The sequence below is a fragment of the Phyllostomus discolor genome, chromosome 6, assembly GCF_004126475.2.
Source record: "Phyllostomus discolor isolate MPI-MPIP mPhyDis1 chromosome 6, mPhyDis1.pri.v3, whole genome shotgun sequence".
Taxonomy (NCBI): Eukaryota; Metazoa; Chordata; class Mammalia; order Chiroptera; family Phyllostomidae; genus Phyllostomus; species Phyllostomus discolor.
The window spans coordinates 87759077-87785801 of NC_040908.2; the positions used below are offsets into that span (position 1 = coordinate 87759077).

Genomic DNA, 26725 nt, shown 5'->3' on the forward strand with positions numbered 1-26725 from the left:
ACCAAGATACTGTGGAGCAGTGAAGAGCCATCCCTGCTTTGCATTCTGTGAATTCCTGACCCACAGAAGTGGAGACAATAAAAGATTATTGTTGTTTCAAGCCACTAAATTTTGGGGTGATTTGTTTTGCAGCAACAGGTAACAGTTACCCAAAAGCACACACCATTAAACATGAGATAATTTTTTTGCAAACTGAAAAAAATAATCTTTATACAAACCAATTTAGGATATTTAATGTTTGGTAGATTTTATTTAAATAATACAATTAAACTTCCTTAATATAAACTTTCCTAATTTGAAATCTGAGGAAATTAGAATCTAAATTTTAGAAAGTTTAGGCTGAATGTCATCATGAAAGTTCTGGAAAGGTAAGTTTAGGTAATCCACAGAAGAAGACAAGGAGAATACTGAAGCTAATAAAGAGAACTAAAATAAGTACTTTAATATATAGCCCTCTCCACATAGAAGGCACTCGATAGTTACAAAATGTCAAATGAACATTGGAAACCTTAAATTTTTCCTAACTACTTTTTACACATTAATTAGTTTTAACATATTCTATTTGGCAAATCAGTCAACTTGGTTCAAGCAAATTATTTTTGCACACAAATATTTTATTTTTTCTTAATTAAAGGTGAGCTCCCTGAGGGTATCCTTTCATGTTCATCTCCGTATTCCTCAATGGACAGAACATAATGTTGTAGGTCAAATATTGTTCTTAAATATTTGTGCAAATGATCAAACTGCATGGATGGACCTGAAGGTAACTCAAAGGTCTTATAGTTTACTATTGTCTTTCATTTATTTTCCTTCCCCACAATTAGTCTAAGCTAGCTGATGTTATATTGTATTTCCAAGAGCATACTGCATACCGCTTTATTATCATCTACCAGTGTACTCATAGTAAAGATAAAGTTACAAATGTCTGTCATGCAAAACTGGTCATCTGTGGTGATCAAGCCATCCCCCCTCTTCCTCGGGACTGTGCATGCTGCTGAGCTCACCCCACCCTGGGCAGCTCCATTTGGGCTGTGCAGTGTAGAAGCTTGCTCATTTCCTTGTGCAACTCAGGACAGAGAAAACCTAATCCACAAATTCTCTATTCTGTTACAAGCAAAGATTTATACATCAGTGTTATTTTTTAAAATATTACAAAGACAGTCCATTCTACTTAGGATAGAAAAGAATAGGCACCTAATTTTGTATTTCTCCAGTTCTTCTGTTATATTGCCTGTGCTCAGACTTACACTTTTCACTGAATCAAAATTTTGAAATATTTATGTATAAGGTTACAGCGGTCTTTGAAATTGATCAGTTCACAAAGCAATAGTTTTTTTCCATACACATTCACACTTAATTACTACTATAAATAAGATATTCACAATTTCTCCAGTTTTAATCTGAACATCTGATTTGTAGTAATAAGATGTGAATTGTAGCACAGACTTGCTAATTCACTGTAAGGCCCCACAAGCCATTCTAGATCTCTGCCTTCACCCACATCTAACAGGGGTAATACCTTTTCAAACCTACTTTATAGGCAAGTAGGCATAGGATTTACATGACAATGTTTTGCTAATGTTGCTAAACAAACGTAAGGTAAAACAGATAACATTTTATCATACTACTTTCTGATATATGATTTCCTTTTTATAATTTAACCTAAATAAAGAGTGCATACTTTTGAACTACAAAATTTAGTAGTTATACAAGGTGAATTAAAGTAGTAAAGCTGGTCATAATAATAAACCCATTCATCCATGCTCTCATTTAATTGTATTAAGTAATAATTATAAAAATAGGTAAAGTTTTATAAAATATTCCTATTTGTTCTATCCTAGGAGTTCTTGCCCATGTCCACGGACTGTCGGGCATCAGCCATGGCATCAGGCACTTGAACAGTCATTTTGTCCATAGACTTTGTCAAACAGACTTGGCAGCCCAACCGTGACCTGCATAAAAAAGCAGAAGGTATGGTTTAATATTAAGTATTTATTATTTATAAAACTATGCAGCTGTATAGAATAGTTTCTTACCCAAAGAAGTTAGAAATTCATTTACCATTTAAATTTCTATTAAGTTGAAAAAGCTACATTCCACTCAACTAGACAGTAACGAAATGAGACCATGAAAAACAAAAGCCTAGTGGACCAAAGCTTCACTGTAGTCTTTAGTGTCCATCATCTATTAATTGTTTTACCAGAACAACTGCTTTTTGGTGAAAGGACAGGAAATAAAATAATCAGAGGCACAACAGTGAAGGAAACAGGTTTTAGCAACGCCAAGTAAATGATTAATCAATTCTCAGGTAATTAAAATCATACAGACTATAAAGACTTTAAAACAAGAAATTTGGAAGTCATAAACTATCAGACACATTTTCCCTGCACTTTTAACATCTCTAAAATCGAAATAAATCTTAAAATCAATGACACCACACAATCACTGTGAGGTGGCAGTCACATAGAGCTCAGAGCTACAAACTTGGTTATAATATTCATGTAGGTGTCTCTTCAAATGAGTTATGAGAATTATGTTACTACTACATGTATTGAATTTAATTACCAGTCACAGTCACAGTCACGTAATTAAATTCAATACATGTAGTAGTAACAATTCTCAGTCAAAAATAGTGCAAAAGACTGCAAAACAAAAATATTAAAAATACAGAAACATAGCAGAGTATAAATTTGATATTTGTAGAAGTATAAATTTGATATTCATAAAGCAATATCTGTCATTAAAAGAATAGCTATAATTCCATTTTCTTTTTCTTTTCAGAATTACTACCAATTTTATTTATACTTTCATTTCTTAACAGGGATATACAAATCATGCCAACGTAATTCAAAATAGCTCTTTTACTCTGCACAAAATAGGTTAAATGCTATGATAACTTTGTGCTCTATTTTTACTAGCAGTATTTTTCTTTCTTAGTGACACACAAAAATAAATGCCAGTCCTACAATCAAATTGTCTTCCATTTGATGGACTATTATACGCAGGTCTTGGTTTCATTAATATATCTAAGCACTTACTAAATAAAGATCTAAAGGCACAGAAGTAAACGTCAGTTGAGGTACAAAGAACAGCAACTCAGTTCAATCCTTTGAATATCTCTTACATGTTGGGCGCCCAAGGAGCACCAAAAGAAGCGGGGGTGGGTTAGAGCCTTAGAGCCCAACAGACCAGTGGTTGAGAATCCAGCCTGAACATGGTGTGTACACTTTCTTAATGCCCCTCCCCAAACTCTAGTTTCCTAATCTCATCCTAAAAATGCATAATAAACAGGTTCCTCACTAGACTATTGTGAGGATTAGCTGCTAATGAGTATTAAAGAGTGAACTTTCAACCAAATAGAAGAGATGACACACATTAGTAGATATTAACACGTGAGCTTGTGACAAATGCCAGAGAGTGAAAGCCAAAAGGTCTGAGGAGAAAGCACTTACTTCTGTCCAGGGGAACTGGTGTTTAAAATGGGCTCTGAAGAACAGGCAGGGTTTAATATTTAATAAAAGAGAAAGGAGAAAGACATTTGAGGCAAAGGTAACAGAATTACAGGTACGTTTGAGGCAGTGTGGGTTTTAGCTTAGCTGCTGCACAGGACAGATAAGGACAAGAGTGACAGGCTCAAAAATGGTCTGGCCAGACAGCTTTGCAAACCAGTGAAAGAGTTCAGGTTTTAATTGGTGAGCAATGAGGACATGGTGGGAAGTTTATGAGTAAGGGAATAAGTACAGCCATGGGAAACACTGATTGTTAATAGAAAAAGAAATCCCCTTCTACACTAGTTCCTACTGGCATATTAGACACAGCCTTGACAACACTCAAGTATACATGAAGCTCCATCTGCAATAGAGAAAATGAGGCAAACCAATTTAGACCAATTAATTAGCACTGTGGTGAGCCCTAGAGAGACAGATGGTTATTTGATAGCGTTAGTCTTCAAGGAACTTTTAATTTAGTAAGAGAAAGAGACAGAAACAGCTGTCAGTGAAACAAGGTACAGTAAGTCAAAAGTGTGTTACGGGAATACAGGCAGGAGTAGCACCGAGAGCCCCTGCTGGGTATTATTAACTATCTGTGTAGTAACTATCCCTTCGATGGCCCTGGAAGATAAGGTCGTGGCACCCTGTGGCTGTTTTCTCCCCTGCTTCTCAACCTCAAAGGCCTGTGGCTTGACAGTCTACCCAGTGTAGAAAGTCTTACACCTCTGGAAAAGGAGACAGACAGCAAGTCTTCCTCCATGATCTCACTAGGAGTCTCACAAAATTCTGATGCTTGTGCAAACCTTGAAAATACTTTCTCCAGTCACCCTTGTCATATATAACTGACAGTGGAAATATACTGGGTGTCCTGTTTACTTCTAAGATTGGGGAAGCAGCTTAAAAAGTAAAAAATGAAGGGCTTTTGGCCCAAATTAACCAAATTACAGAATGATTCAAATCATTCTGTAGTTGTACAGCCTTGAGCAAATTTCTGATAACTAAACCTTGTTCTCCAACCTAGAAAATGGTGATAACACTGCCTAACTCTGATGGCTAGAAATAATCTTGAATTACCTGTAGTTAGTATCTGACATATAAATTGATATGATTATAGTTATGCTAACAACTACCATTTAATGAATGCTTTCTCCATAGCACTTCATACAACAACTGTATGTAGTAGCTATTCTTGTCCTCAAATATCTTATCTTACAAATACAGAAACTGAGGCCTTTCTGTAGGTTATCCATGGAAACTGGTGGCAGCAAGTACCAACAATCATCAAATACAGATTCAGAGATAATTCCTGAATCTCTCATCCTATCAACCATTAATTCCACCAATAACTGCTGACGTCCTATTGTGAATGCCATAAAAGCTAGTCCTTACTCTTCATGTTTGTGTTCTAAAATTTCTGAATGTTACTATCAAATTTCTTGGCTAGTTCACATTTACATTAGGCTTTTGTATCTTTTGACATTCTAACTGTAGCTCTCCTCTAATTTTCTTTTTCATTTCACTTAGAACATTATCTATTCTATGCACATACAAAGTTTACCTATTAAAAGGTCAAGGACTTGGCTATGATGTACTCTTCCTATTAGAAGAGAAACAATTCTTAGAACTAAATTAACAGAATCTCTGAGTGTATTCTGTGTATTAATTATCCTTTCTGAAAAAAGGTGTTGACAGAGACAGTGGCACCTGAAGATGTGAGGGGAACAGAGAGACGGCAGTCATAATTTGCTCCGCCTGGGACTCTAAAGAGATACTATTTTCCCAGTTCCTCTTCCTAGGGTATCAGTCTCACCTCCACCAAGAGGGAAATGAACTGCAAAAGGGATAGAATTATTCTTCACCTCTAAGTAAATTCCAGTGACCTAAGCATGTTTGCTAGAAAAAGAAAGCTTATGTTTTTTTTTTTTTAAAGATTTTATTTTATTTTTTTAGAGAGAGAGAGAGAGAGAGAGAGAGAGACATCAATGTGGGGTTGCTGGGGGTTATGGCCTGCAACCCAGGAATGTACCCTGGCTGGGAATCGAACCTGGGACACTTTAGTTCCCAGCCCGTGCTCAATCCACTGAGCTACGCCAGCCAGGGCAGCTTATGTTTTTTAAATAAAATAATTTGTTCAGGGTCTAACAAAATTTTAACTACATAATACATGTGAAATAAAGTTATTATTATTACTATTATTTTTAATTTTTAAAAAAAACTATTTTTCATCAGGACCACCAAATTATAGTTAAACACCAAAATCAACCTTACATAAGCCCTCATTATCTTGCCCCTTAAAACAGTAAATCAACTAGCTACTTTCCCTAATCCCAACCAATTATATAATTTTTAAGAATAAGGCATCACTTGATATCACTCACTTGTTACTTTAGATCTTACCACTTTTAAGAGTAATTCTACCTATTAATTAATAACAAGAATAACCTCTGACTGATGTAGTTTAATATACACCTAGAACTATTCATGTTAACATACTTACTATTATATATTAAGTTTCTTTAAAAATTCCATTCTCTCAAGTAGGTAAAACTTTCCATCATAATTTTGTTCAACTATCAAATCTGTCCTTCTATAATACCATAAAAAGCATTTGATTTAATTCCAACACATTAAATTGTGATAAATATTAATTTCTGGAATAAAAATAAACTAAAGAAACCTATCTTTTTACTTTAGTAAAAAGGAAAGTTTCATAAGGGGTAAACCACAAAATAGTGAAAACAGAGAAATGTCGTATTTTATATTCAAAGTTTATAACTGCTATCTATCTATGCAGAAAGAACAGTATTACACACACAGGTCTGGTCTTAGATAAACATGAACTAATAAACTTTTATCTTCCCAAACTATTAGTACAACTGAAGTGGTCCTAAAATCTTACCTATCTGTTAGCCCGTACGCCAGATCAAGCATGTCATTCTCCTCATCAGTGATTGCGTCTAATTTCTCATATATGTGTTTTTCAAAGATGAGGTGACAGGTAGAACAAGCCAAGGTTCCCTCACATGCACCTACGAAAGCAACAGACATTGAACATACTCCACTCTACATTAAACACAATTTAAACTTGAATTGAATTAACTGAAGTTAATTATTTCTGAATTTTAGAATCAGCATTGGCATACATAAATAAGACTTTATTTCTGAATAATAGTGAGAATCAGGGACAACCTTCTACCCCCATACACACTCAATTTGAAATCACTTTCACATATCATTTCAAAAAGATCCTGGAGAGCTCAATGCAACTTATGAAGCTTTGTGGTATATTGGAGGAATGAGAAAGCCACCAAACCTACATTCAAATAAGTTATACATTCTTCCCTCTTGGTCTTTCCTGGTAATCAGGATAGAATCGAGTAAGTTCATTCTAAGAGTCACATTGGTTTTAAATAATCAGATATTTCTCCTGTCCCATATTTAATCTACTAATGTAAGTGCCTATTTCATGCCAGGTGCTGTGAAAAAGGGAAATGACTGAATCTGCTCTGCATATCCTTTTCCCAGGTTATCCAACCTTTGCTTGAAAACCACCTGAAAGAAATCCACACCCGCATAAGCCAGCCAGTTCTGCATTTTGGCTTCCACTGAGCTAAAGTCTGCAACTCAAACTTCCAACCAACTGATCCAATACTATCCCAAGGAATCCAATCCTTTCCCCTACAACTTTATTGAAATATAATTAACAAATAATATTGTAAGATATTTAAAATATACACTGTGATGATCTGAAATACATATACATTGTAAAAATATTCCTATCATTTAGTTAACACATCCATTATGCATTTTTAGTAAGAACACTTAAGTTCTACTCTCTTAGCAAATCTCAATTTTACAACACAGTGTTGTCAACTGTAGTCACCATGTTATACTTCAGAGCCTCAGACCTTAAGTATTCTACAGATTTAAGTTTATACCCTTTACCAATCTCCCTCTGTTTCCCCCACCTCTAGCCCCTGGCAAACACCTTTCTACTCTGTTTCTACGAAAATTTTATTAACTATTTAGTGACTCCTTCTTTTAAACAATAGCTTTTCATATATTTGAGATTGTCCTTCCCTCTCCAAGCCGAGGATACCCAAGCCTGTCACACCCTTCTACAGCAGTTCTAAATCCCTTCCCTCAGCCTGGGTTGGGGCTCTTCTCCAACTGTGGCAGCGAGGAGGGTCTGACAAAACAGAATTGTGCAGAATTGTTCTTGTTAAATTCCACCTTAAAAGTCATTTTTCTGATTTGTTTTTTAATACTAATTTTCAAAGGTCATTACACAAATTTGAAGATTATAGACTTCTAGGAGTTACTTCAGCTTGGTTTAGATTATCTTTTGGTCAATAAACAACACATAATATATGTAAGAGAACTACTATCAATAACTAGTAACCTTAATTTTCCTCTGAATGAATAAAACATTTTAGTAAGAATTGTTCCCTCATAATGTAAATATTTGTTATTCATCTTTTGTTATAACAATCAAGAAAGAGAGGCTTCCTTAAATGTTCATTTTTATAAAATCTAATTCAAAGAAGTAACAGGATTAAGCAGGGGGAGAACACAGAGCAAAGTACAGGAGCAATGAGTGTGGACTCTGCAGCCAGACTCCCTGGCTTCAATCCCAGCTCCACTTTTACTAAGGGCACCAACTTGGGCCACTTAACCCATCATGCCTCAGCTTCCTCAACAGTTTTATCTGCACCAACATCACATGGTAGTTGGGAGAATTATATATGAGTGTGTACTTAACATATGAGTACGTCCTTGCAACCATGACTTGTAGATAAGATACTAAGTACTATACGAGTGTTGGTAATTATTTTTTGAAAGTTATATGAAATCTTAGAGTAATTCAACTTTCTTTTTATAAACATAAAACGAATTAAGCCCAAGAAGTTAAATAAATACACTAAGGTCATACTACTGAATACTAATTAATAGATGGTTCATGACTTCAGCTAAGTTTTCCAATGCTGAAAACAACTAGTTCCTCCCATTCAGTCTAAGTCACCTCACTTAAATATTAAATATAATACACAAATATATATACACACCAATTGGTTATTTGAACAAGTACCTTAGTTTTCTACTTTTGTGTAAATTTGCAGTATTTCACATAAAAGGTAAATGAGTATACTTTACTTAAAAAGGAAAGGGCTTTCTCTGCTTTAAAAAAATACACACAGATACATATATCAAGTTGAAAAACTCCTGTAGTAAAAGGAGAACTGGTGTAGTGTAACCTTAATGTCAGAGCTCCAAGCTCCAGATGGACCTACCACACCATCCACTGTGTCCTGGGCAAGTCTCTCAGTTTTCTTCTTATCTGTATAAGAGATTGAAGTAGATGATCCCTACTGTTCCTAATCCCTGTTGGCTCTAATATTTTATGACTCCACAGAAAAGTATTACCATTCTAAATGGACATATTCAATAAGTATACACTTATCTTGAGTTCTGTTTATCTTATTAATACCCAATGCAAACAGATAATGTATTATAGAATTGTACACCCAAAATCTATATAATTGTATTAACCAATGTCACCCCAATAAATTCAATTTAAAAAATACCCAGTGCAAACAAACTCAAAACTAAAATGGCAAATGCCTCTGGAAATATTCCAGGAGAAAAATCAGGAAATCCTGCCTCCTTCTTTGTCTTCAAAATGTAAGTCAAACAACCCTTACAAAATATTCCCAGAAACTTTCTTCAGATTTGTTATTAAAAGAGCAAATCCCGAAACCTGCAAGCCAAGTATAACAGAAGATGTGAGGAAAACAAAACTCCCAGTGCAGGGCAGGAGGTGTGAGGGGGCTGCAGAGGCAGCAGACCATTTGCTTTCTAAGGAGCTTGAACTTGTTCTAGAAGCCCACTGTTCTCCACTTTGTTTCCCAACACACTGGATGGGTAACACAGGCTCAGGTAACTATCTTTCATGGTGGGTTACCACAGAGATGACACTAGCCAGGGGTTGATGAATACCTGTTACCCTTCTCCCACACCTAGCTCTTGGAGAGACTACGGGTGTGAACCTATGCCCCATGTTACAGAGAGCTGAAAAACTATCCTGAGTGGGAGAGTAATGTAGCATACTTTATTTTGGATAGATCTCACTGGTGGTTATGTGTAAAGGATGACTTAAAATGAAAAAGAAGAAAAAGTCAAGAGATTTCACAAAGTCAGAGAGGCAAATAGGAAAGGAAGGATCAGAGGCAGCAAGAGCCAAGGTGGGACCCCTCCTAGAAAGGCAGTCAAAATAAGAATGTCCCAAATGGTAGAGAGAAAACCAGGAAGGTGCAATGTCAGATAAGCCAGGGGAAGAAGACTGCATACAATATGGTCTCAATCATCCTCAAATGGAAAGAAAAGTCCATATGCCCATAAATCCTAAAAGAAAAGCTTAGGACATTCCTTTTTGTACCACCTGGTCAGACAAAGTGAAGAGTTACTCACCATCCATCCAAATCTTCAAACACTTTAAATTCTCTCTTCCCTAGGAAGGTCGAATTCTAACCTTCCTAAAGATTTTATTTTCATTCTCTAATATAATTTTTATTGTCCTCTCATGAGCCGTGCCATTGTTTCCATATCTTGCTTAAGCTGCCAAGCTCAGAGCTGAAGAACGTATTCTAATAAGAATTTGACAAATACTGAGTGTACACAAATTAACTTTTGGTTCCTACATGCTAAGTTCCTATTACATGTTCTAGTCCCATATTTATTCTTTAAATAAATATATCACATTCATGATCGCTCCTTATTTTATAGTCACTTTCAAACGTTTTCCACTACAAGTTGAGACCATGCATGTTTTTCTTATTCCTCATACTAAAAAGAAACTCAAATATAAAAGAAATTTCAAAACTCAAGATGAAGTCAACTTATCTTATATAAATAAGATGGCTAACACTGAACCAGAGAAACATAAGGTCCTATTGTGATACAAGTAATACTATAGATGAAAACTCTGCAGCAAAGATGTACAAGACACATCCTTCTCAAGTACACACTGAACACTGTCCAGGAGAGAGTATATGTTAGATCATAAAACAAGTTTTAAAAATTTAAGATTGAAATCATATTTATTATATTTTCCAACAATGGCATAAAACTAGTGGTGCATAGTTCCCATTACCTAGAATAAGGTAAAGAGGGAAAAAGGAGTCCCTATATAGTGCGGGTATGTATAGCACATAGTGAGTCTGTGTGTGTATAGTAGGTATGTCCAAGAAGTTAAGGTGTTCTTGACCTTGAATTAGAAGTTGCAATGCATTTTCTCATAAAACCAAACTATAAGCAGTGATTAAGTAGTTATGAATAAACAGGTTCTGTAGGTTGGCCTGAAAATTTTGCCACCATATATAACATTATTTTCATGGGAAAGCAAATTGCAAATCCCAAGTAGTTGACCTGAAAAATGGTCTTGGGGAATAAAACCTATTCATAAAATTGGAAATATTTGTTGTTTTTATTCTTATCACATACAAAGGAAAATACTCTACAAAACAAGCAATGGGAGGCAATCTATAAAAGGGAAAAGAGTACAAAAGTTACCACGACATAGCCTTCAATCTAAAACTGACAGCTGATCAGAATATGAGTACAGTAATAAAATGACATGTATGGGAACTGAAAGTGCAAAAGTTATGTGACTTACGCTTATTGCTTATATATAGTCCAGAGCAATATTGGTGGCTGTCACTTTTTAGGATATTTTTTAGTGATTGGTTTTATAAGTAAATTAATGGTGGAAATATGTACATGTGTATATATGTATGTATGCATATATGCACATATTCATGTATTTGTATATACAGATACACACACATATATATGTAAGCACAAAGTGACAGCATTTTATGAGGGATGCATTCTCGAAGATTTTGAAAATTGCTTAAATATCATAATTTGAGTTATTTTCTCAATGAAACAAAATATAAAGTAGGGAAATGGGTTCTAATAGTTCATAAATCTATAATCCTCGTATCACATTTTTTGGTTTTTCAGTTTTTATCATATAATTATGGTTCAGAAAAAACTGAGTAACTTCCTCTGAAAAAAATATATTGACTCTGTGTAGACTGCAGTTACTGGGGGCAGGGGACTGTTAAGTTAAATTACCCTTATTTTCTATTCTGAAAATGACAGAAAGTCCCATTTTTAATCTGATTATTGAGATGCATGTGGCCTACACTGCTGAATAAATACAAGGAAGGTAATAGCTGTAAAGCTAGGGCATGTAATAGGTTCTAAGAGAAAGTCTCAGAAATACCCAAAGTGGCTATAACATGTGGCTGGAATTTGGAGTTCTTTTCAGTCATATTTGTCTTTTGCTCCATGTTTAAGGATGTGCATGAACTCAATGAAGTTGAAATTTCCTTTGTGTCAATAGGTGCTTCTCTGCACAGCTCACTCACTTCCTCGTCTGTAAACCGATCTCCTGCTGTTATTGGCAGCTCTCTCAGGTAATTGTCCTGAATGCTGCCAGTTGCTTCTTCATCAAAGCAAGCAAAAGCATTTCTGATGATGATATCTGGATCTGTGCCATTTAGCTTCTCATCAAACATCGTGAGGAACATGGTGAAATTTATGAGACCTGGTGCCTCATTCTTCATGGCATCTAGATACTCAGCTGCTGAATATTCCTCAGGGAGGCACGCAGATCAAGTAAATCTTCCTTGTCAACAAAACCAGCACTGTTCTGATCAATCATGGTGAAGGCCTCTTTAGGCTCCTGACTCTGTGACTGCTGGAATATGGCAAGCACACTGGATGTGGCACGCTGGCAGCACTTCTCAGTGGTCTTGGTCCTTACCCTTTGGCTCCACATGGTTGGTGGTTAGATGCCTGTGCAGACGTGAGAATCCAAGTGTTTTGGTGACCTTCTTGCTGCCCTTGCTGCCACTATTACCACCCCTCTACACCCAGAGCTGCTAAAGTCCCTCGCATTTTTGTTTTAAAATATACTTGGGTAGAACAAACATTTGAAGTAAAATTTTTTACGTTACTATATCCACTTTTCAAATAATTAAAAATACTGCATGCCTTAGCACAGACAATAATCTGACTTATGGATACATTACATCCATACTGATATCAGCCCCCAGCGGCAACATTTTATCCATCATCCTTGCCTGTTTATACAGTTTTCATGAACTTACAGGTATGTATGCTTTAGTGCTGCTTTTATTTTGTCAGCATTTTGGCTAATGATTCTGAGTTCTTTCTCCTACATTAACAATAATATGTATCATGACAGGTTTTTGGCTTTCTTTTTAGCATTTTATCACATCTAACTTCTAACTTACAAAATAACTCATTTTCAGATGTATTTTTTAGCATTATCATAAAATGAATGCTTGGCTGAAACTGTTAAAAGGTTTAAAATATTAAATTATAATCAAATCACAGTTTAAAATATCAGCACTAGAGTCAACAAAACTACACAGGCATTCAGATGTCGGCAAACAGCACAGTTCCCATGACACTAACAAAGAATGGCAGGTATTCGTTTACCAACTAAAGTGGTGCCTCTTTAGCTACAGTAACAAATGTAAAATTTACAGTTCACATAGCTTGCCCACTTCACATTATGAGATTTTTGACAACAGTTTTGGGTTTTCACAGCAGTTCTGACTTTACTAGAGTACCACACTTAATACTGTTAATCTGCACAATTTCAAATTTGTATAATTTAAAAATTACACTAAGTATAAGTAAGGCATTGTTGCTGGCTAATTTCAAAGTAGGTAATGAATAAAACTTTCCCAGTGAATTAAAAAAAAACACTATTAAGCTTCTGTACAAATGCTCAGAAATTCTTGCCATTAATTCCCAGAGAAAGTTAGATACTTGCACACTACTTCATTTAACTTGAGCATCTGCCAACAGGAAAAGGCTGTTTTGTGTGTGTGTACACGCAAGCATGCATGCACATGTATGTCACATTAAGGTTTTCTTGTAGATTTATTATGATGTTGACAAGACAGATGGGCCATCCCAACACTTAACCCCTTTCCCAAACAAAAACCCATTGGATAGCTGTGTAGGAATATTATATACTAAAAATATGAAACCACATATAAATGTAAAATCTAATTTTATAAAATAAAGTTTGATCTAGAATAGCCAGAATACATTATAACAATAGGAAGTCAATAAACATGATAGGAATAAATACAGATTCATATAAACATTATCAGGATCTCTCAATTTAAATAATTTCCCTCAAAACAGACATATCAAGGACACAGGTAATGCAGAAGAAAAAAAGGAAGTCTGAGATAATAAAATAGGTAAATTTGATCAGAGAGGTGTAACTGCCCCCTAGTGACAAAATATTATAATACACTCTAAAGTCACAAAAGTTGGAAATAAGAATGCTTATAAATTTGTGTTCCTTCCAAAATTCACAACTGTTCCTTTTTAATCATTTATCCATTCATTATTTCACTTCATACACAATAAAATAAAACAGAAATGATTTTATCCTCCATTGCAGTCTCTTGGGAGAAAGATACACAAGTAAACAAAAAATATATAATTAATAAGCTGTGATAAATGCTATGAAAAAAATGGACAGGATGTTATAAAGGAGAATAATGGGTTCAGGCTAGTAAAAGAAACTCTACTTGGGACTGGGTGGCTCTAAGGAAGTATCATAAACTGAGACTAGACAGATATAGGATTTTCAAGATAGCAATGGGGGAAGTATCCCAGGAAGAAAAAAATTGTAAAGTGTATACAAAGTCTCAAAGGTAAAAAGTCTGGGTGAGTTCAGCTCTTGAGAAAAGGCCAGCATAGCCAAAGTGAGAAAAAGAACTAGTACAATTAGGGGTGAGGTGGATGGCCAGATGGGGCCAGATAATATAGAACCATTTAGGCTAGGGCAAGGAATGTGGATTTTAGCCTAAGTAAAATGGAAAGTTATTCATGGTTTTTAATCAGGGGACATGTCTAATGTGTACTATGACAAATCACCCTAACTACGGGCTCAAGAACAGAAGCAGATCCACACAGTTCTGGGTATACAGTGCCCACCCAGCCCCAAGTAGTTACTGCAGGGATAGACAGACTAGGGCACACTTTGAATAGAAGACATACTTGGGAGACACAACTGACAGGAGCCCAGGAGCCGCTGATGGACCGGAGGTAGAGGATGGGGGAGAAGGCAGAATAAGATGCTCTCTAGTTTCAGGCTTCAAAAGCTCAGTGACGCTCACAACTGACACAAAAGGCTCAAGGAAGGGAAGGTTGAGGGTGGGGGTTGGGGGGCAGCGTAGATCAAAAGCTGTTTAAGTATGTTGACTTAAAAAATACCTGTGCAATATCCAAGAACAGATGTATAGGAGGGAAGCTGGGTCTGTAGTCCACGGCTCAGAGAAGAGGTCTGAGCTAACAATGTAAATGTTAAGAGTTTATGGGCATCTAGATAAGAGTTGAGGTCACGGAAAGGATGAGATCACCCAGGGAGAAATTGGACAGAGACTCTGTACTGCTGGGGACCGCCCTGCCTGGTCTCAGGAAGCTGTAACCCCCCCGTGACTTAGGCTGAGTGAAAGACCTCCGGACCAGGAGCCGCTAAGGAGACAGAACTTATTTCCCTGGAATGAATGCTGCCTGTTCTAATGCCTGGTTTCCCTATTGCATGATTGGCAGTCAATGACGGGTAACAATTCTCTAGGAAAGAGAATGAATCTATGACAGACAGGATCACGTGGGAATGCCCGAAGGGAACGGACTCGGGGCTGTGGAAATGGCGGGGTGATTGACATCCACCCCTGCCCCCAGGCCTTCCCCAAAGCCTGAGTCCTTGAGAAATCCAAGTCTCCCAGCTGCCTTTGTCTCCTCTGCCCGACTCAGACCTGCGGAAATAACAGGGACGGTGCAGTCCAGACCAGAGTTGGTGGATCCCGGGGGTAATCAGGCCTGAGACATAGAATATGAAAGACCCTGTGAGATCTGCTTACTGGAGGATGCTCTTTAATTAAAATATGAAGGCACAGGGAGGAAACGAAACTAAGTTTTAAAGTCCTGTAGTCTTTTTAAATGGTAAAACCCAAAAAACTTAGGTTCCCAGCAGAAGATTTGCCAGCACCTTTCAAAGTTAACTACTTGTAATTTGCAAAGGGTATTGGTATTCAAGAATAAAAATCTGCTTTGGAAGGTGTGCCCTCCAGGAGAGAGGGTGGCCATAGCGCTCCCCACAAGAGAGAGTGGCCCTTCTGTCCCTATTCCCCCTTAGGACCTGGTTGTCTTTGTGTTTTTCTCGTGTTTTGACGAGCATCTGCAGCCAAGATGGATACTGCTGGACTGTATCCATTACACTGTACTTAGCCTTATTTGAGTGTGGTGAGCATCTGTGAACATGACTTACAACAAACAATATTTAAAGGGTCTCCTGTATTTAGCTTTAGGAATTAATAAAATAGCTGCCCCCATGTTGTCACAATAACCTCTTCCTTATAAGGAGAACATTTCAGACTTCTTGATTTCTTTTCGTCTTTATCCTAGATAGTGAATTAGGCTTAACTCACCTTTTGTGGTCCTAGTTTAGCTTATCTCAAGATTATACTTACATGCCAAAATTCTGAACATGTTAGGATCCTTGATCTTTAAAAGCTCTCTACTAAGTCTGCATTAGTGAATGCAGAATTCTTAGCCAACTACTGAAGACGGTGTTGGCATTAAATTTTCCATATTTCTGGTGTATCGGGAAAAAGGGGATTCTTTTAATAGTTATCACTGTGTGATGAGATCATGGGAAGTCTTTTTTACTGTACTTTTAAAATTTGTTATAATGAACGGTGCACCTGTATTGCTAATTACATTAATAGTAATAGCTAATGTATATTTAAAGCACTTACTTTTTACAGCTACTGTAGTTCTGCCAGTTTTTTAAGGTGGGGGGGAGAATGAGAGCAAGTCAAATTAAAATACCATAAATTCTACTGTTCTTACACAGCAGACACTGTGCTAAGCACTTTATTTCCAATACCGTGTTTAATCTTTAACAATCCCACAAGTTTAGAAATATTATAATCCAATTTTACAAAGAAACTGAGGCATAAGATGTTAAAGTGGCTTGCTCCAGGTCTCATGGCTAGTAAATGACAATGTCAGTTTATGAACCATAGTATATAATGAACAGTATACCTCTATTAATAACTATGTAATTAATAACAGTTACCTTCTATTTTGAGTACTTGCTTCTTATTTTTAATCCTCATGCAAGGACATGTTTATTGATTTTAGAGAAGAATGGAGAGAGGAAATAGAAAGAGAGAAAAACATACATGTGGGAGAGAAACATCAATCAGTTGCCTCCCACGTGTGCCCCAAGCAGGGACTGAACCTGAAACCTAAGTATGTGCCCTGACTAGGAATCAAACCCCCAACCCTTTAGTGCACTGGACGACGCTCCAACTGAGCCACCAGCCAGGGCTTAAGCACTTGCTTTTTACAGCTACTATCATTCTGAGGGTTATGAACTATAATCTCTTTGACCCTAGTCTACTTTTCATTACAGTGTTATGTACTACTTTTCATTTGTCAAAGAGTACCAGAGAAACTAAGGTTAGTTTAAAATGTAGCTACATATGAACTCATACAAGGAAGATCAATTATACATAACTTTTATAGAATATACCCTGTATAGAAATTATCAGTGAGTTCTTTATCTAAATAAGCCATTTATTTTTTAAATTCATTCCAGAGAGAGAAACATGGATGTTAGAGAAACACTGATTGGTTCCCCCTCCCAACAAATAACAGAGTTGAAACCTATTCAATAGTTTCCCTTAAAAATTTTAAGGAATCTTTCATACTCACCAAAACCATCAATATCTAGATTATTTTCAACCACAACATCTAGCAGAGAGTCACCGACTTTTCCTTTGGTTGTTAATATTTCACCATCACGGTTTAAAAAGTGGACTGTTATTTTATCTTCTGAGCTGGAAAAGGAAGCAGTCCTTTATTATTTTCAAGAATTTCAAAAGATACTTTAAAATAATTGTTCTAAGAACCTGTAAGGTCAAAGAAACAGTGGTGTGTGTGTGTATGTGTGTGTGCAAGCAAGCAAATGTGCTCTTTTACAGTCCTTTCTTTTCTTTCCAAATTCATTTGGGAAGAAGATACCACAAATCAAAGGCATGTCTATCTGCCCACCCACCAGGAGAATTCTGCCATGTTAAAGGAAATGGCAGCTACATCACTACTAAGGCTATGTATCTCCCTATGTATCATGTGTCTCCCTAGTGATCATGGTCATGGGTCACAGTCATGTGAAAATATTTAGCAATCATTTTCACTCATGAAAGTCTATTTTGCTCTCACACAGCAATCAAAAAAACAATGTTTCTATGAATGTGTCTCTAAAAGACCAGACCATGGCTGTGCTGAGCTTTAGAAAAGCAAATCTTTCTGCCATTAATATAAGACAACTGTGCCTGTGTCTGATGGTACTGTTGCTTACAGGCAGCAATGTGATAGATTTCTGAGAATTTGAACATCTTATCTTGGTCCACACTGTGTACTCAAAAATCAGAGACCAGAAAACATTGTTTGTTTGTTTGTTTGTTTGTTTGTTTGAATCTGTGGGAGGATAACTATAATACCTCCTTATGTGTTTTATTATAAGACAGTATATTATTTATCAACTAGCTGACTTAAGTTTCTTCTCTTCTCAAAAACATCACAAAATTTTGGAAAACAACTTATATAAGCAACTAGATATCCTCCATCATTGATCATTTTAATTTTTATCTCACAATTGAAAATATGTACTTCAGCTTAAAATTATTAGTTATAATTTTCACAACTGCCAATAGATTGTAATGGTCCATATCAAAGAAAATTTTAATGTAAGTAAAACCTAGAATTAAATAATTTCAGAGCTATAAATATCTTGCAAATTATCAAATTAGCTCATTTCACAAACAAGGCAACTGAAGCCCTATCAGATAATAGCCTCCCTACAATGAAAAAGAAAAATTCCATTAATTAAAAATTACCAAAAATATGTGTGAAAGTCCCTCAAAAGGGCCTGTACTCTCCAACTATTTTTCATAGCAAAAAAAAAGCTCTAAAAATAAGTATTCTGATTATTCATGATTTTCCAGGTAGAATGGCTGAGAATGAAGATATTCTGAAAGCAGGAAGGCCACTTTGTAAGTTAAAACAGCACAAGGATGTAGGAGACACTGGCTTAAGAGATATTCAGGAGATAGAATTAAAAGGTTCTGGTGACCATCAATATAAAACGGATTGAGAAAGAGGGAAGAAATAATGCAGAAAAAATAATAATAATAATGGGGCAATAAGGTAGGGTTAACAGAGGAGGAGAAGGAACTTTGGGGAAATACAGAAATGAGCTTGAGTTTAGACCTGTTTAATTTAATAGAAAAAAGTATATGAGAATGTCCAGAATCCAGATGGAAACGTGGATCTGAGCCCAGCAAAGCAGTCTAGAGATTTGACATCAACACACACCTGGTAAAAGTACAACAGAAAGAATTCCATCATTTGTACTCACTACTGCAAGCCAAAGGTTTTAGGGTTGCTATTCTTCCAGAGCACCCCAGAGCTGAGGTACAAAGAGGTAATTCGAACTCTCTTTTACCTCAGACTCCTCATAAAAATGGGAAAACAGTGTATGCAAAATACATAACACAGAGTACAGCTCAACAAATACTGATTAGTAACTTTTATTTAAAGTCTCAGTCCTTTTGTTGCTAAGAAGCCTGAACTGCTGCTATGTATTAGAGGTGTACAACCCCAGAAAAAAACCCTGAAGAGTAAGAGTTCTAACAGGTTTACCAAAGGACAGGAGAAGAAGCAGAAATGAAAAAGGAAAGGTTCTTCTGTAGTTGAAAAATATGGATGTAAGAATCAGATGTAGATTCTAGCCCTAGTTCTGACATGCATTCATTACATGACTATAGGAAGCCACTTACTTCCTTATGGATAAAATGGGAATAACAGTGACTTCCCCAAGCTGCTGAGAAAACTAAAAGAGAGAAAGTTTGTGGAAACACTTTTTTTCCTTAAAGCATTATATACATACTTTACCCAAGTAATTCTAACCATTCACTACTAACAAATGGTGTTGGTGGGTTTTGTAGATTTCTCCCTCAATACTAACTAGCAAAAAGCTTTTAGCTGTTCCCAAGGAAAGGATTTTGTAACACTGGGAAACCATTGTGATCCTTCCAAATCTACAATCAATTAATCAGCTAATACCACAAACAACTATGTTTCTCACTTGTTACCCCTAACTCATTGCTATTTATTCTGCTCAACCACAGCAAATATTTTAACAAACCTGTCAGGGGTTGCTGTGGTGAAGTTCAGGGAGGGGAGTTACAGCTGCTGACACCCACCCTCCCTTTCACCACACAGAGTAGCCTGGGACCATTGGTATAAGAAAAGGGCCCCCCACCTAAGACTCTCTACTTTCATAGCCACCTTAACTCTTCCAAATGACCCCATGGACTAAAGAATTGTCAACTATTATGGTACTCAACAACTACATGAATTTTAGTCCTAGTTTTGCCAGCAACTTAATATGGAATTTTTACTATCATTTACCTACCTCACGGGATTTTCTCAAAAATCAAGTGAAATAATATATGGAAAGCTCTTTTCAACTTAAATCACTACAAAATATAAAGTACTGTGTGACAGTATTTGGACGTAAATTTCAAAGTCAGAACTACAGCTTCTAGATTGCTCTGTCCAATTGACCCCTGTGTGTTCTATAACTGCGATGTCTGATGTACAGCAGCTTCCAGATACTGAGTACTTAAAAGTTCAACTGGGAAACTGATTCTTTAATTTTATTTAACTTGAATTCTTTTAAATAGCCACATGTGGTTAGTGGTGATCATACTGGACAGCTCAAATCTCACATAATACTAGCTGTGGCTCCGAAGTCTGTGATAGGAAGTGCAAGGCCATCAACAGAAACTCGGCCAATGAGGGGGAAAGCAGGGCTATGAGGGAATAGAACAAATGTGCCTCCAGTTAAAACAACTTCATAACACCCAAATCCAAACAATAAGTTTTGGCGATTTAATTTCCATTTACAAAAGCATTTATGTTGATGTAAATACTAGTTACACAAGTATGTTCAATAAATGTACCAATTTCTAAATAATTTTTCAAGGAAGCATCCATTGTAGAAAATAAGGCACCTTCCTGGAAGGAGCTCAAAAGTGGAAAAGTGCAGGGAAAATAGAGACAAATAAATCCAGCTTGCCTTCTCCATTATTCCCTTCACAGTTAGTGCAACAAATTTATTGTGCACCCACTATATAACAAGATTAAGGGGGAAAGAGGAATAAAGCCTACACTCTATTCTCAGCTACTTCATCAAGAACTGGAAAAGGCAGAATTCAAATGCAACAGTTTCTCCCTCCCTCCAGTTCTAGCTTCCTATTAATGCATGCCAGCAGGGGATCAGAGTAGTTCTGCATTATATGGGGCCCCCAGTACGTTCCTGCACTCTTAAATGAGTACATTTTATCTATATTATATCTAAGGAGATTGTCTTTGAAAAACAAATATGCCCAAGAATATAAAACCTCGACGTATTCTGGGTAAATTTTTTCACACCTCTTTCAACAATTAACACGAAACAACACCGGAGGCCTAAGAAACTACTGCTGCTAACACGTAACATCTACCGAGTCCTGCTATTTGCCAGGCACAAGACTACCTGCATTACCTGTATTCTCTCATTTATTCTTCAAATAACCCTGTGAGATCTATTGTTATGCCCATTTACCAGTGGAAAAACTAAGGTTCACAAAGATTGAGGAAGTTAGACAGTAAGCGCCAAAGCCATTTCAAAACCCTGCTTAGCCACTCCAACGCAGCGGCTTTTAACTAACGCTCAATCAACTAGACCAGAGCACACAGGGAAGCACGAAGGATAGAATGAGAGTACCCTGGCAAAGAACTACAGATAGGATATCCTAACATTGCAGGACAAAGGCTCTGTAAAAAAAAAAAACAACTGCTGGCCGGGATCTCAATGGGGTGCGTCTTACGAAGGTCACTGCAGAAGAGCAAAGGTTAGTTCGAGCCAAACCACAAGGGCAACCAGTGGCAGCAAAGCGCCCGGCTTTCCTGAGGCTCTCGGAAAAGAAAATCGGGAGCCCTGGGTCCCCGTTTGCCACCCTGCGTCTGTATCTCGGAAACTTTGCGGCGCGAAATCCGGAAAACTATGAGGGCGCCCAGCGACAATACAGAGTCAAGAGGAGCGCCGCGGAAAAGGAGGAGCCAGAGGCGGGCGGTTCTGAGCGCCGGCCGACAGGCAGAGAAAATTCTGCTGGGCCAGAAATTTAGCCCGGCGACTGAGGCCGCGCCGAGGCGGGGAGGGGGGAGGGGGAGTGGGGGGAGGGCTGTCCCCTGAGGAAGGGACTCAAGCATTCACGAGCAGGCCAGCGCCTCACCTGCAAAGCACGGGTGCCGACATGCTCAACGGCCGAGTCGCCGCCCGGCGGGGCTCGGCGCTCCAGCCCGGCCCCCAGCTTCCCGGAAAGCCGCCGGCTCCCGCTCGGGCTCCGGCGAGGAACAGCCATCCACGGACTGAGCGGCTGAGGGCCTCAGAGGAAGCTTGCAGAAGCCGGGCGACCCCCGCGGAGGCCATCGCCAGTGGTCCAGTAACTACCGGGAGGGACGCAGGCCTGCCGCTCAACAGCAGCGGCGAGAGGCTCCCTGCGTGCCGACGGACACCTGCGCCAGCGCCTGACGCCCTCGGTCCTGGACAGGAGTCCCGGAAGGCCGGGGTATGGTAGAGGTCCCTCTCGTTCTGCTCGGAGATGGCTCCGTGAACCTTCCGGGTGCCCTATAAATTCTGTAGCGGCCAAAGCACAGCCCGTCCCCGCGGCTCCCACGCCTCCTTGACTGGTGTTTTAGGGGGCGGGGCTAAGCATTTAGGGTTTGGATTTTTTTTTTTTTAACCTACTGACCAGGTTTTGTCTTAACCTTGCAGCTTTGTTAAGCATTTAGAGTTGCCACGTAAAAACAATAAATTTTAGAAGATAACTGAACGTCTGACAGAAAGATAACAGTAAAACAACCCCCAGTTAACCCACTTTCTTTTGTTCCGCTCTTCCCTCCTCCCTGCGCCCCCATTAAAATAAAACACAACGTGATAAATTGTGTCATCTCGGAGTTCAAATTAGTTAACGTAAAAGGGAATTCTGGACATTATCAAACAAGGACAATAGGAAACTTCAGAAATCTCAGAATGCCAATAGATGTACTACCCAGAGGAATAGTTATGATTATAAAGTTATAAATCATCACAATGAGTAAATTTGAGGATACTGAAGGGGGCAGGTAGTAATTCTAGGTCTGAATGGCAAATGCTTCTTGCGTACTTGAACTTCATGAGACTTAAAAAGAAACTTTGATAAACTGAGATTTTTAAAAAGACTTGTACAAAAACCAGAAAGATGTTCTTTAAAATATACTTTATCATGGTAATATGTTGTGGTGGAAAGAGCATGGGCTTTGAGGTAAAAATTAGCAAAGTTCAAATTCAAGGTCTACCACTTTTGAGCTCCGTTAAGCTCTGAGACCTTGGATAAATTTTTCTCTTAGAGGATCAGAGTTTCCATAACACTTTCATGGATAAGATGTTCCATCCTTCAGGGCCATTCTGGGGGTTAGACTAACACAAAACACACAACCAGCCTAGTGCGTCACAAACAATGATAGATAACTTCCTGGGCCTTCTTCCTAAGGCCAGTCCCCATCCCCCCGACCCTGAGGCAAAGGAAGGGCCCCTAGAAACAGGATCAGGAGGTAAGCCCTGAGAAGTGCGGCTGCCTCTTGTTTCCTTGGTCAGGAGTCTTTCAGGACCCTTAGAACTTAGGATAGGAGAAGCACAGTACAGTACAAGCCTGAGGAAACTCAAGACTGTGCCCCTAAGACTGGTCTTAAGGCTACTAAAGGCCAAAGTCAAGTGGATATTGCAAATATGCTAAACACAAAAACAGATAGTTGAAAGACTATTTGGAACAATAAAGAAGAGACTAAAGTAAAGTCTCTCCAGACAATGTATACTGGACCTTTAATCTAATGACTGAAGGCAGTGGCTTAGCCCCTAAATTGCCCCAAGCAGATGATAAAGAGAAAGAATTCAAGTTGGAAAGGACACAAACCCAGACAAGTATTGCAAAAGAGGAGGTTGTGAAAGAACAGTTAATATTTTTATAGCATGAAGTCTCCAAAGTCAGATGAATTAATTGTAGGAAGAATACTGAAAAAAAAATGCAGATATTCCCTGTCCTCTCAACCCTTCTTTCTAGCTTCAACTTGGTTATGGCACTTACAGCTTTATGCTTTATAGAACAGTTGTTTGCATTCACAGTTCATCTTAGTAGCCTGCACACTTCCAGGTACAGGGCAAGGGGTCCATAAGTATTTGTGAATAAAGTAATGTCATGTAACTTCCACTACCAATCATCAGAATTCATGAAACATGTATGAAAATAAGAGATAGAAAAAATATTCTCCAGATTTTCAAAGGCAGGTAAAGATTGATTTCAAAGATTATAGTTACCAGTATTCATGCAGCAATATTCCAGAGATTTGTAAACATGTGGTTCATGAACACAGATAAAAAACAATATGGAATTACTGAGGACAAGCTTTCGCTTATACATTTCTGTTTTTATAAAACTACCTCTCGCCCTGGCTGGCATAGCTCAGTGGATTGAGCGAGAACTGGGAACCAAAGTGTCCCAGGTTCAATTCCCAGCCAGGGTACATGCCTGGGTTGCAGGCCATAACCCCCAGCAACCGCACATTGATGTTTCTCTCTCTCTCTGTCTATCTCCCTCCCTTCCCCTCTAAAAATAAACAAATAAAATCTTAAAAAAAAAAAAAAAAAACTACCTCTCCATCTTTCATTCCTGTTAAAATCCATGCATATTTTGAAATTCATCTCAAATTCTCTTTCCCATGAAGTCATGCCTATGCATTCCAACAGATCATCCCTTCCTCTGCTGAATGCCTAAGACCTTTGTTTATTCTTGTAAAACTTACAGTATCTGTTGTTTCAAAAAGGATAGTGTTCATGAAAGTGTTTTATGAACTTTAAAGTGTCGTAAAATTCAGAGTCAATGTTTATTGAGCACCTACTCTGAGCTTCACAATGTTTATGGAGCACCTACTCTGTGCTCCATCACATATACTTTGTGCAGCTCCTCTGGACGGAAGCTCCCAAGAGTAGGGATGCTATCTTATTCATCTTCATATTCCTACCTCCTGGCATAGTGCCTATCACAAAGCAGCTATTTAATAATGTCTTTGTTAAAAACTACCTTAGGGATTTTCACAATTTTTATCTCATTTCTTCACAGCAACTCTGTAAAATAGATTTGCCTGTAAGTAATAAATGCCTTTAATCAATAAATATTTGATATCAGCAGTTTGTAAAATCACCATGCCCATGCTGGAGACACAGCAGTGAACAAAGCAATCTCTTGGCCTCTTATTTTTATGAGGAAACTGAGGTGCACAGTACTTGTGAATTTCTTAGAATCATATTGCTAGCAAGTTGCAAATCTAAAATTTAAATCTAGGCATTCTTTGTCCCAAGCTCAAGGCATAAGCACAAGAAATGATTATTTTGGTATTTTTATTACACAGACAATCCCTGACTTACAATGGTTTGACTTCCAATGTTTCCTTTACGACAGTGGGAAAGTGATATGCATGCAATAGAAACAGAATGAGCTAAGCTGTGATATTTGGTAGGTTAAGTGCATTTCCAGTTAATAATATTTTCAATTTATAATTGGTTTATCAGGATGTAACTGCATCATAAAGTGAGGAACATCTCTATTTTATTATATATTTACATATATTATTCATTAAATTTTATGTATTATATTATTAATATAGCATATATTTTTCAACTCTACATTTAATAGTAAATGCTTAACTTTCTACATGATCCATATATAGGCATACCTCAGAGATTTCAAATTCAGTTCCAGGCCACCTTAATAAAGCAATTATCACAATAAAATAAGTCAATATTTTTGATGGTAGGTCTTCCCTTCAGTTTGTAAGAAACACAACGCTTGTGAAGCATGAAAAGTAAAACATAATAAAATGAGGTGTGCCTATAATTTAGGGATAAAGTCAGAAATTATCATTATCTAAATTTTTAAAAAGGAGTATGAAATTAGACCTAGGTATATTTCATTCCAAGAAATTACTCACTGAACTCCCAGGTTATTTGTTAATACAGCTGATAATATTGGTGAGTTTTCTAACTTTAAAACTACAACTGATATTTCATAAAGTACTATCTTTGTCTTAACTGTTCTTTCTATTTTCAGTCTTTATTTTTAGCTCTCAAAATTTTTATTTTTATTTTTTTAAATATAGCTTCTCTAAGTATCTTCTCTCTTTTTTTGTTTTTTTTTAATTTAATCTTTACTGCATTTTTTCCCATTATCATTTAGTCCCCTTATATCCCCCTCCCTCCCTGCAATCACCACACTGTTGTCCATGTCCAGGAATCCCTTTCCCACCCTATCTTGTTCTAAGGCATCCTCCACACTGCCAGTAGGCTGATCCAGTCAAAATACTGATTTGGTCATGTTACTTTCTTGATGAAAGTCTTCGAATGACATTCCACAACCCTTAAGAGATAACAATTAAATGACATTCCATCACCATTTATTAAGAGAACAAAACAAACTGCTCAGCTGGACACAACACCCTTCCAGCTCTTTCTGCTGCCCACTGAGCATTGGTCCTGCCTCATGCCCTTCTCCTCTGCAGCTGTTGTATTCCACTGCCTGCACCTGGCTAATGCATAGCCAGTCTCTACGACTCAGGTCAGAACTTTGCAGGAGCCATTCTTTGATGCATGCAACTTCCGTGAAGCTTACATACTATAAATTCCTTTATCATAGCTTACAATTAAATATCATTTGTTGACAAGAACTTTATCAAGTGGTTTTCTGGGTTTCAGGTCCCATTTCTTAAAGATTACTTCTTAGGTACTTGTTAACTTTTTAAAATGCCCCTCAAATTTAATAGTTGGTTGACTATTAAATAGTGATATTAGCCACTCCTCATAAACAGTTCACTTGGCTGTGCAAAATGCTGGTGTCCTAATTGTCCTTCCTTCTTCACTGACTACGTAGACTACTTCTATAAAGACAGGCTTACCTCACATTCTC

The 26725-nt window shown here is 37.4% G+C and overlaps 1 protein-coding gene and 1 pseudogene across 1 annotated transcript; both read right to left on the reverse strand.

Annotated features, from left to right (window-relative positions):
- Positions 1-221: 221 nt before the first annotated feature.
- FDX1 (ferredoxin 1) lies at positions 222-22415 on the reverse strand. The gene is made up of 4 exons (XM_028516551.2): positions 21965-22415; positions 17337-17461; positions 6391-6520; positions 222-1952 (listed from the first exon to the last, which is right to left on the reverse strand). The coding sequence occupies exons 1-4, from the start codon at positions 22159-22161 to the stop codon at positions 1838-1840; spliced, it is 567 nt and encodes a 188-aa protein (XP_028372352.1). The 5' UTR covers positions 22162-22415; the 3' UTR covers positions 222-1837.
- Positions 11512-14996, reverse strand: LOC118501205 (annotated as a pseudogene).
- Positions 22416-26725: the final 4310 nt, after the last annotated feature.